Source organism: Corvus brachyrhynchos, unplaced genomic scaffold (assembly GCF_000691975.1).
Source record: "Corvus brachyrhynchos isolate BGI_N302 unplaced genomic scaffold, ASM69197v1 scaffold101, whole genome shotgun sequence".
In the NCBI taxonomy this organism is placed as follows: domain Eukaryota; kingdom Metazoa; phylum Chordata; class Aves; order Passeriformes; family Corvidae; genus Corvus; species Corvus brachyrhynchos.
In genome coordinates this window covers 1,182,981-1,195,105 of record NW_008237239.1, presented here as the reverse complement: position 1 = coordinate 1,195,105, position 12,125 = coordinate 1,182,981, and the positions used below count along the sequence as shown (strand labels likewise).

The 12,125-nt window shown below is 43.0% G+C and overlaps 1 protein-coding gene across 1 annotated transcript in view; it reads right to left on the bottom strand.

Annotated features, from left to right (window-relative positions):
• The window catches only part of PRRC2C (proline rich coiled-coil 2C), a 55,380-nt gene that overhangs the window by 28,137 nt on the left and 15,118 nt on the right, over window positions 1–12,125 (bottom strand). The window contains 12 exon segments of the mRNA XM_017729573.1: window positions 1,538–1,726; window positions 2,656–2,741; window positions 3,195–3,368; window positions 3,530–3,683; window positions 4,145–4,299; window positions 4,896–5,104; window positions 5,742–7,511; window positions 7,513–8,067; window positions 8,723–8,936; window positions 9,990–10,236; window positions 10,847–11,016; window positions 11,823–12,118. Coding sequence (XP_017585062.1) covers window positions 1,538–1,726; window positions 2,656–2,741; window positions 3,195–3,368; window positions 3,530–3,683; window positions 4,145–4,299; window positions 4,896–5,104; window positions 5,742–7,511; window positions 7,513–8,067; window positions 8,723–8,936; window positions 9,990–10,236; window positions 10,847–11,016; window positions 11,823–12,118 — 4,219 coding nt within the window.

Genomic DNA, 12,125 nt, shown 5'->3' with positions numbered 1-12,125 from the left:
CAATACCAACCTCCAATTCTGAACATAAGCTTGTATTTAGGCTTCAGAGCAAACATCACCACAGGGGTGGGTTGGTGTGTAAACCTCCAATTCTGAACATAAGCTTGTATTTAGAGCAAACATCACCACAGGGGTGGGTGGGTGTGTAAGAATTGTTTGTTTGTTGGGATTTTTTTTTGTCATCAAGACAGTTAAAAGGATTTACAACCCCCTCAAAGGAGTGTAAAAAAATGTTACCCTCCAATGCATTTACTATTTAGTCACATATGTGTCTTTCGACAAAATCTGCAGGAGGCTTGATAGCTATAAACAAGCAGAAAAAAGGAACTTTCTACAGTGTCAAGTAGACCCTCTACGTATATTTAACTTTGGAGTTCAGTATATGTAAGTGATTTTATGTGGGCAGTTTTAGGCATGCTGCAGTGTATCTGAGACATGGGTTACTGCAATTCACCAGCAGTTTTCTCTGTTTCAGTTTCTGCGTATTTCTCTGCTGTACAGGTTTTATATTCTGCAATGAAAGCCATGAACTGCAACACTCATTCTGTGTGTGACTGCACTTTAAGATTTCAGCTCTTCTTTTGGAGGGGGGGGAGGAAAACCCAACAACCAACCAAAACCCAAACAACCAATACAAAGAAACACCCAGTCTTCTAGAAAGACAAAAGGGCTTTAATTACATCAGGACTGCTGCCAAATCTCAGACATCAAGAGGGACTGGAATAGCTGATGCTCTAAGTCACCAGACAAGTTTATCTGCTGTAACCTTCTCTTTCTGAGAATCAGAAGCTGGTGCTGAGTGCTAGTGATACACAGTTTAGTGTGAACTGGAGGTGGAAACAACAAAAACTCTCTGGAAGGTGAGCAACACACTGATTTTTAAAACTGATATAAGTTTGACTACCTACTTAGAATTAGCTGTAAAAAAATTAATTATTCAGACATCTATGCATTCAAATTGGAGACCTCAAACCAATGTCTCTAACATTCCTCCCTCTCCTCAAAACAGTTATTTTTCTGCAACTTCATGTATTTATCAGTTGATAACCTGGCTACAAAACTAAGCAGGGCACCATTCATCACTTAGAGGGGGTAAGGCAGGCACAGTGGCTGGAGGAACCACTGCACCTGAAGACACAGCCAGGGCAGCACTGGAATGCTGCTTCCAAACAGCTCTCAAGGCCTGAGTGAAGCAAGCTCAAGAGAAAAACAGAAAACCCAAAGTACAAAACAAAAACAAAGCACTCCACCACATCCACAGTTTCCCAACAAAGCTATCACAAATCTGTACTCCCATCCCTGGCTCCAAACACAGAACCAATGTGCAGGCTCTGCTGGGCTAGGATGCTGTTTAATTACATTGCACATCTGCTCTGCAAGAACCACCTTGTAGATTGTTTAAGGAAATATAAAAAGGGAATGCAATTTTTATGGGTCTAGTCCTAACTCAATGAGAATTCTATTCTGCTATTTGTAGCCTTTTTTTGACTGAATTTCTTTAAGTTAACAAGTTTGTACTGAAATTATAACCTTTTACCTTCTGTGCTTTGATGGGTCCAGCCCGAGGCTGTTTCTGTCTCTGCTCTTTGGGTTCTGGTAATTTGTCAGTGGACTTCTCAGAAAGCACAGGGCCAACTTCATTGTCACTGCCACTGGAAGCTGGGGCTCCAAACTGAATAGTTTCTATACCAAGATCGACTCCACCTTCTTGTCCAGGCTTTGTCCCCTAGTTAAAAGGCAAACATTTAATCCATTCTGAAAAATTTCTGTATCAGTACAATGACAATGGTTCAGAAAAGAGCACAAAATAGGCTCAGCTGAAAACCACTAGAAAGGTACTTTTATCTTCTACCAGAAGCACCATTTGTGACTGCAACAGATTTACAAGAATAAACAATATCTGAATGTACACTTCCTCCTCCTCAAGTTTCTATTGTTAAACAAGCTCAAGAAAAAAGCAGTGAAGAAATATGTAAACATCATCAAGATCAAGAGGAATAAGTGCAATTCAGATTCAGGTTCACAACATTCTCTGGAAAGTTTAAAACTTAATGTTCAATTCAAGAGGAACAGTAAGAAATATAAAAATATTTCCAGATCTCTTATGCAGTTAAAATAGTCTCCAATGACTGCTATCTCAAATTCTTGCAGTTTAAAAGAATTAAGACCAAAAAAGTACCAAGAAAGTAAAACCACAGCACCTCAAATGTAAAATTTAGGCCTATGCAAACTCCACGGGAATATCTACAGATAATACAGTTATAAAGCATTGACTGCTTTTTGTATCTCCAATTTAAGGAACAAAAAACCCCTTTAGTTCCTTGGAGACATCCTGTTTCTGTCTGTATCACTGAACCTTACACAAACAGGCAAACTGGGCAATATTTTTCCTTTAAAAATGCAGTGAATAGCAGCTATCAATGGAATCTGTGAATGGCTGAGTTATTATCAAGAGAACAGGTTTTTCATGCTGCAATTATAAAATCACCAGGCTGTATCCCATGTTTCTGTACTATCTCCCGACTTCATGGGATTTTACACATAATAGCTTAAGTATCTGCACGCCTGGATAAATGGAAAATCTGTACCCAACCCAAATGAGATATAATTTGGGTAAACTTCACACACAGCAACTCTTCCTCCCTTCATTCTTACCTCTGGAGACGTAGCTGAACCAAAAGATGTCAGAGGCTTGTTCCAGGCACTGACTGAAGGTGGCTGAGGTGGGCTAATGGGTCCCACTAACAATGAAGAAAAGAGAGTTAAAAAACTCCTCTAGGTTGCTAGAGGCATTCAAATCAATGTATCGACTGAGTGAGAATTAAATTACAGATGTCTTGATTAATTAAGCTTTAATTAACCTATTTAGCAGTTAAAAATATGCTACCTATTCAGCTGCTTTCAAGTGAGGCAATTACCATGTCTGGAAGAATGACCAAGTCTGACAAAACAGACTCCTCAAGGGAGTGACAGTTGCTCATTGCTTGTGAATGAAGAACATGGCAGAATGAAATACTGACTAACATTATACTGCAAAACCCTCTTTCCGGAGGTTACTATGCTGCACTTGGGTATGCTGCCCTGTCCAGAATCCATCTGCAGCTAAAAAGACAACCAGAGAGCCAGCTGGCAATTAGCTTTCTCTAATACAATGCTTGCTTGCCCCCACCTCAAATCCAAAAGCCACCACTTACATTTTTTGGAGATGTCATTCAGAACTGCTGTAGGAGGCACTTTGTTGTCCCATAGTTCAGCTCCCAGGCCATTGTGAGCCTGGGTGTTCTGCAGGACTTTGCCTGACACTGTGTAGTCAGTGCTGGCTGTCCCTCCTGCAGCCTGGCTTTGTGTTGGAACAGGAGCCTGTGGCTGGGCTGGAGCACTGCTGTAGGAGGCACTTTGTTGTCCCATAGTTCAGCTCCCAGGCCATTGTGAGCCTGGGTGTTCTGCAGGACTTTGCCTGACACTGTGTAGTCAGTGCTGGCTGTCCCTCCTGCAGCCTGGCTTTGTGTTGGAACAGGAGCCTGTGGAGGAGCTGGAGACTGTGCTGGGCACGGAGGCTGTGCCTGTGCCTGTGCCTGCTGTGCAGCTGCAGCTGCTGCCTGCTGCTGCTTTTTGGCAAATCGGGGGGGCAGCTTGGAGTTCTGACCTCGGCCTTTTTCACTTGATCCTTTTTTGGTCCAAACCTGTAAGGAGAAGCCAATTTTATTCTTCCAGGGGACAGTCTGTACAGACAGCAATTGTACAGCGCAAAAAGCAAACTGATTAGCCCAGCCTTAAAAGAAATTTATTTTTTGGGGGGTATTTAACCACAGGGACAATGATTTCTCATCTGTTTTCTTCTTGGAATCAACTGATATACAAGCAATAGGATAAATCTTTATCACAGTATAAAAAATGGTGGTTTTTTCAGTTTGCCAATTCCACCTGCCTGACAGTGCCCAATTGGGAAGTACAGAATCCCAAGATGACTAAATAAAAATTAATTTTATTTACTAAATATTAGCAACTTTAATATTAAATATAACTAAATAGTTTTATTTAGAAGGAGAAAATACAGCCTTTTTGGAAGGAAGATTCTGCACCCTTGACAACATTCCCAGTACTGCAAGTAGCTTTTTCCCCACCATAAATGCTGGTCTTGTACCTGCACTGTTTGCTCTTCCTTCTTTCTGCGCTCTTCATCTTGCAAGCGTTTTTGCTGCTTCTTAGACACCACTTCTGTGAAACCATCATCATTCAAGTTAGATTGGGAGTCTTCAACTACTGTCACTTCAGGGTGATCATCAATGATCACAACACCTATAGGAAAAGGAAAGGTATAGATGCTGCTGTTTCAACAGCTTCAGGGTGCAATGCACCAAGCCAAAATTGGCTTTGGAGTGGACGTTACTTCCCCACAGATACAGAGGGGGGCCCTGATTAATGGCAAGCTTCTGCTTGCCAAGTGCTTTGCTGCTGAGCTCGAAGACAAGGAGTTAATATTTAAGAACTTTAGAACTGGAGCTTCCTGTACCAGATTCTCCAGGAAATATGAACTAAAACACAGTAATGAATAATGAGCAGCCCTCCCACGTATCAGCTCTAAGCTCATCAGTGATAACCACTGCATTTACTTTTGAAAATTAACTGAATTATGAGAATGTGATGGGGAATGGTATGAATGCAAGTTTATGATTGTACAAAACTCTTCTCCTCTGTACATAACACACAACTAGGTTTGCCACCTTTTAGAGGCACACATACAATTAGGTATCACAAAGATAGCCATGCTCAAGTGTATAATTATTCCGGTGTTTTAAAAAAATCACCTTTGTTAAAGTTTCCAAACATCTAGCTCTATATGCAATAAAAGTAGCAGAACTATCAAAAATTGTTAGGATATTATCAATACATACTTGCGTAATTATTAAGATCAAATTGAGACAAGGCATCCACTTTTTCCTTAGGCTTTTTTGGACCAGCCTTTGGTTCTTCTCTCTTTTTGCCACTTGCATCCTTGGTGGTCTTCTGTCCTGCAGCAGCGACACCTCCATCCTCCTGATGTAAAGCGTTGCTGTTGGCAGGATCAACACCAGGCACAGGTGCTGCCTGCTCTTCAAATGGCCTGTGTTAGAAAAAAACATTTGAAAATTAAGCCACAGAGAACACTCAGGAGGGAGCAACAATCTAATTCAGATCCCACTGTAGGGCTGGAAGTGTTACTGACTTCTTAGTAGGGTCCAGACTTTTTACTTTCAGCTCCTCAATGAGAAGTTCAACAGCAAAAGCTGATTTGGGGAAATAACAAATACCCTGTGCTAACCTTTCCATCAAATTAAGCATATGGAAAAATAAAGTTTAGTCTAAATGGTAAGCATTTCTCAACCTGCTTGTCTGTGTTAGGTGATTGATCTAAAATGCAATGCAACAATTTATATATTAACTGCAGAACTGCTCACATGAACATTTCTGCTTGCATCCAAATCTCGAGAAACACAGCTCAACTCAGAAAACAGCACTGCTTTTTTTTTTAATTAGGCATTTTTAGCACTGTGCATACAAGAATACTCCACTCTCAGCTTCAGGTTCCAGGTGTCTTGTATACGAACAGAAAAAGTAGAAAGTACAGAGCCACGGGTGCATGCATCAGTGCCTTTTCTACCACTCCACAGATCTAAACTAACTGCTTATGGTCTCAAACCAAAAGAGGACAACAGAAGACCATGATGCTGTGTGCTTCCTCACAGAGGCTGGTTACTCACCCTCTTTTTCCACTTCTGGGAGGAGGACCACTCCGCCTTTCACTCCGGGGCCCTGAGAAATTCCTCCCTGGCTTCGCCGGCCCATTGTTGCCACGTCGGTTCTGACGGTCTATTCCAGGCCGCTGACTAGAGAAGCTTCTCTTGGCTATTTCCCTTTTTGGAACTCCAGCGTTTTCTCCTGCCTTTGCAGCTACCTGTGCTGCTGCATCTGCTGTTTTCTTCTCATCCCTTTCTCGCCTCTCATTGAAGTCGCTGCTTTCCGAGGCTGTCTCCCACTCTTCATTTGCCTGGTCTGAAGAATTCTGGTTGGACAAGTCTGGTGTCTTACTTCCTGACACATCCAGAGCAGGGTTGGAAGGCTCATTAACCGCATTACTAACTGTGGCACTTGTTGTGGAGCTGGTCACCACCTCACTCATCTTGGATGCAGCCTCTCTCTCTTTTAGGCGCCTGAAGCGTGGTGGCTTATCTTGCCTTGGAGGCCGGGCAGGCCTTTGTCTTCGTGGCCTCTCTCTGTTTGGATCAAACTTTCTCTCAAATTTTGGAGGCCTTTTATCAATTGGTATAGGACCATAATGCTCATTTCTTCTTGGAGGCTCCCCATCTTCTGGTTTAATGATCTCTGTTTGCCTAGGATTCCACTGATTGTCTCTGTAGGCTGGTCTCCTTATTGTGGATGGACGTGGAGGACGTCCCCCAGGATCCCTACCACCACGTCTATACATTCCCCCTCTGCCTCGTCTAGAGGGCTCTCCTTTAGGAAGAAATCCTGGTTTGGGCTTGTTCTCATCATCTCTTACGTATGTTTTTTCTAGGGATCTGTTGTCTACTCTGATATTGTTCTCAGGTTTGAATGACAGGGGCTTCGGAGGCTTCTTGCCATCAGCTCTTTCTTCTCGTTTCGGGTGCTTGCCCTTAATGATGCTGTCTTTATCTGAAAGCAGGGTGTCACTTGCGCTCTCGTGCACTTCACTGTCAGAATCTGTCTCTGAGCCATGCTGGCGCCGCCGTTTTGGGATTACTTCAAAGTCAGAACTCTCACTACGAGTTTCACTCTCTTCTCTTTGCCTAACAGGCCCTGAAGGCACATGCTCTGATCTAGGCTTAGGATCTCTGTAGTGTGGATACTCTCTATTATGGCCTCTACTGCCCCGACCACGTCCTCCATAAGAACCCCTGTAGCTACGGCCCCTCGAATAATACTCGCCACGACCTCTGCCTCTGTATCCCTGATCTGGGAACCAGTCCCTGTCCCTGGCCTCTTTCCAGTATGTCCTAGGTGGTAAGCCAGGCTCTCTTTTTACTGGTCTGGTTTCTAAGCGTGGTTTCTCTACCACCTCCTTGCTCACCACCTTCTCAGCCTGCTTCTCCTCCTTGCTGGCTGGAGCTGGGGGCTGTGCATGGGGCGGGGGCTGCACTGCCGGCTGGGTGGCTGGGGCCTGCGGGATAGCTGGGGGAAGCTGGGCAGCAGCTGGCTGGGCAGCTGGGAGCTGCTGCTGGACTGCAGGGGCAGGGGGCTGCACCACAGCTTTAGCTGCAGCCTCGGGCTGACTGCTCTCCTGGCTTGCTGGTACTGGAGCAGCATCCTGGGTTATCTTCTTAGCCAGAGGAGCGCTGCTGGAGGTGGATCTCTCAGGCTCAGCCTGAGGCAGTGGCACTTGAGGTGCTTCCTTTTTGTCACTTTTTTCAGGTTTGCCTGGTTTTTCACTAGCTGTCTTTTCTCCTTCTTTCTCCTTTCTCTGCTCACGCTCTTCTCGCTGTTCCCTCTCTTCCTGATCTTCTTACTGGTCTATCACCACCTTCGTCTCTCCTGCCATAACCTGGCCTAGGACCCCATCTTGTTTCAGACTTAGGTTTGAAAGTTTTCTCAGGTTTTGGTCCTTCTGATATTCTATTAGTGATCAAAATTTCTTTTTTCGGTTTAATCTCAAGTCTCTCAATTGTCTCCTTTGCCTCAATAGGCCTGTTACTTAATTTAGGGATATTTGCTGCTGTTTCACTCCTCTGGTCTTCTGATTTTAGAGAGTGACTTGAACCATGGGAAATGCTTCTCTTTAATGAAGAGTGACTTTCCCCCACAGGCACCAGTTCTGGTGAACTACGTGTAACCTTCTCATTCACTGCTTCAAAATTAACTGCTGTGTTAGGTGTGTCAGTTTGAAGAGGCTGTACATCTTCCAAAGGCCTGCTTGGGAACTTCTGTACCTCTACCTCTCCTGATTCTCTGAAAAACTCTGTCTTTGGATGAGAGTCCAACTGGTTGTGTTCTACAGGATAAGCACTGGCAGGGACAGCAACTCGTTCTTGCTCCAAGTGTGCCTCAGACCTAAGCAGAAAGCAATTATTACTGTGTGGGGGAAAAATTTATTCATACATAATTACTCAAATCAAATAATTTTCTATTAAGGATCCATGTCAGCTCTAGGAAGTAATTTTTAGGATCAGGAAATAATTTTTAATGGAGCCACCACCTATTACCCAGATGGCAGCAGAGCAAAAAGAATTTCTGAATACTTTCAAGATGCAGAGGAAAAAGCCTGAGTGTTCATCATGAAACAAAGGCCAAAAGGGACTGTTTTGTTTTATACCACTTGTACTTAACACACTACTTAAGAAACAAATATACATTGGACAGAAGTTCTCTAAAATGGGGAGAACAGAGAGCAAACGGAGAACAGAGAACACTGTAGGAATATTCTACAAAACTGAAAATTCAGAATATTCTGGCAATCACCATTCATCTAGGCTAAGGATCCTAAACAAGAGGTAAATTGTCTTTCTACACCCTGCTACAGAATAGGCATGTTTTGTACAACAGCACCAAGCACACTGCATCCCCCAGTCACAGCTCCTTCTTTCAAGTTTTGTATGAAGAGCAGTTACAACCCAGTCAGTTGACACTGCAACCTAAGTTACACAGCTAGGTGAGCAAGTATGTGTGACTTGGAGAGGTGACAGGCACTGGCACAGCTCAGGCTTACCTCAGATCATCAGGCTCTTCTAACACCTTGGGAGGAGAACTGGACTGCTGAGATTCTGCGTGGGGGTAGGGGTCTGAGCCCCACATCATGCGTGGCTCTGACAGAGGCACAGTGTGCTCCCTTGCAGAGCGAGCCATGTGCTCAAATGAATCTGAACCAGCTGCTGAGCCCTCCAGCTGCTCCCTTCTCATCAGTGGTTTGGGAGGCATAATTCCTGTGGCAGAGGGAAGTTCAACAGTTGAAACAAATTTAATATTAGCAAAGAAACCGACCTCAATACAAACAAAGCCTATCAGGAGGTACCAAGGAACATTATTCTCTCTCCTCCAATCTCCTTCCCTTTGACCCTCCATGTTGAAATCAAATGTCTATTCCCTGCCAGCTGATCTCAGAATGACTAAATCATACTCAACACTTGTATCCCATGTCCCAACAAAACGAAAAAGTTGTCTGCTTTCACTATAAAGGGAAGAACCAGGCCTGTAGACCTGCAAACTCATAGACAAAGTTTCTGCTGTAACATCTGAATGGCAAAAGGCAAGATGAGTGTACACACAGGTAATTTTTTATACTCTTATTATTCCAACTTTTTTCTTTGTACCATTTCAAAGAATTTCTGTAGTTTCACTGTCTTTGCTTAGCCTGCCATTTCTTCCACTCATTCCTTGCATTCACTGAGGATACCCTTTCCCCTGCTCATTAGCTGGGCAGGTATCTCCATTACATTACATGACAGACTTCTATTATTTATGCCCAACAGCTTTCCTAACTGCAAATCAGATGGCCACTCCGCAAATTAAAAAGGACTTTTTAGGGTCAAGAATTTGAAACCACAAATTTATTATGACTCTGGAGTTGTTAATATGTAATGTAAAAATAGCAAAGTTTCATGGGTTTTTTTAGGAAGTAATGTAGTACCAAGTGCTAACGTGTAATGAAACACAAATGGTAAATACACTATTTCTCAGTTCAACCTAACTCTTGCCAGCTCTAACAAAGGCTTCTGCTGACATTCTCAATCATCTTAACTGTCACTCACATGCCTGCAGTGTGACAGCTGGGACTTTACTTCATAGTCAAAAGTATACATTCTCATAGGGCTACAATTTTAGTCACATATGACTACAATCTATTTTGTCTTAAACAATAAAATAATGTAAGCTTCTTCATAAAAACTCACCCATTCAGTGAAAAGAGTGTGGTTAGGAAAAGACTTCTATTTCAAAACTAAGTAAGTTCAACAGCCAAAAAATGTTCCCAGGTTTACCTGGATGAATAGGAGGCATATCCATTGCAGGTCTTCCTGACATCATCCGTGGGTCCATGTAGGACTGCATCATGAGCCACCGGGGGTCAAAGCCCATTGAAGCCAAATGCTGGGGATGAGGCTGCATGGGCTGGTAAAGGGGTCTGTGCTGGGGTGGAGGGACAGGGCCACTCGAAGGCTGGGAGGGAGCAGACTGTGGAAGGACACCTTGCTGCTGCTGCTGCCACTGCTGCTGTTTCATTTGCTCCTGCAGGTCAAAAAACAGTATTACAGGACTTTTTGGTAAGATGAAGACTTGAGCACAGCTCTAATAACCCTTGGAAACAACAAGTACAATTATCTCCAGGACAGTAAGCATTCTGAAAGTCACCTGCAAACATGCATCAGGATGAGCTAAGAGAAAAGGGTTTTAGAAAACCAGACGGCACAATTTACAATAGCTACAGCTTAACTGGTGTGCAGCTGAGACACAGAGCAACCTATACTCCATGCATGTCATTAATGCAAAGTGCACCTCCGACCACAGGACCCAAGTTCAACTCAAATCTGTGAGTGTCACACCCTTTTAAGAAAAGCTGCAGAAATAATCAATCATGAGACTTCTGGTTCCACAGGCAAGCCCAGGGCAATGTCAGCGTGGACCAGTTTTAAAGCCTCCCTTGCCTTCTGCTCACTTATAGACCATGCAAGTGACAAGAAGTATTTTAGGCAGAGCAATTCCTGCCAACACCATTTTCTAGAAGCTGGAAACCAAAATCTCAGGATTTCTAGAACTCCTATGGTCACCTTCTCATTCAGAATGAGGCAGAATACATCATTCTTTAAATAAGCCTCCTTTTAATGAACTGGTTCATTACCTGCTGCCTCTGAAATCGTGGTGGTAATGATTTCTGGAACTGCTTAGAATAGCCCGAGGAAACAGCAGGACGAGGTTGAGATCCTGAGTCTGGCTCATTCTCATGAGTCACCTGTGAAACCTCTTTGTCATTCCGACCACTATCCTGTCGAGTAAAGACTGCTTGATCTTCTGGAAAAAAACAACAAAAACCCCACCCATGGGAGACAACAGTCAATCTTAAAACTGACAATTTCATCAGAATGTCACCTAAAGAATGTTCTGAAATGTCTGCCTTCTCTAACTTCACAATCTCAGTTTTCCAAAACCATTAAAGGCAACAAAAAGTCAAGGACAACCTCCCAAAACAGAACGACTGTTGTTTATACACCTCTGTCTCTTTTAAACTCAAATACCCTGGGAAATCAACCACTGGCATTAAGGCTGCAGCCATTATGTGATTTAAGAAGTGTTGTATCAATGATACCATATTGCATTTGTATCAACTTTTTTTTTTAATGAACTAAGGTTTGGTTTTACAATCAATTTTATCCCTTTGAAGATAATATAACCTTAACAAGCATAGTCTTAACAATTTGCTCATGGCATTCAAGTTTCACTACAAAAAATGCAGCACATTTAAATATGTGTCTGCTTCTCTAGGTTTGCTGAAAGAACAGAATAGCTGAAATAATTTGCACTGCTTTTTAAGCAACATGGGTGGCTGACCCTTCTTTAGGAAGAGAAGAAAGCCTGCTTTTCTTTCCATATTCCTCAAAGTCCAGACTAAATCACAGAAGCCATTTTATTCCCTAATCTTTTGATGAGCTGGGCAAACAGGCTTAGCTCAAAGGACAGTTATCAGCTGTAATACGCCAGGAAAATAATTGGTCTAGATGCACTAGGTTAATTAGGTATGCAAATGAGGCTTCTAGACAACAACTATGCTCTGTGACTCAGCTTTAAGATACACAACTCCTACTTATGTGCAAGCATACCTTTTTCTTCCTTGTTGTTCTTGGTTTCACTTTCTTGTTTTTCTACTACAGGTGTTGCCACAGGTTCTACAGGTTCAGGGACATCATGTGCTGGTTTCTCCTCTTCTTTCTCCTTCTCATTCTCCTTCTCTTCTTTTTCCACCTCTTTTTCTTTCTCTTTCTCCACTTCTTGTTCTTTTGCCTTCTCCAGTTTTTCTTTTTCTTCTTTTTCTTTCTCCTTCTCCCTTTCCCTCTCTTTCTCCTTTTCCTTCTCCCTCTCTTTTTCTCGCTCCCTTTCCCGCTCCCTCTCCTTTTCCCTCTCCC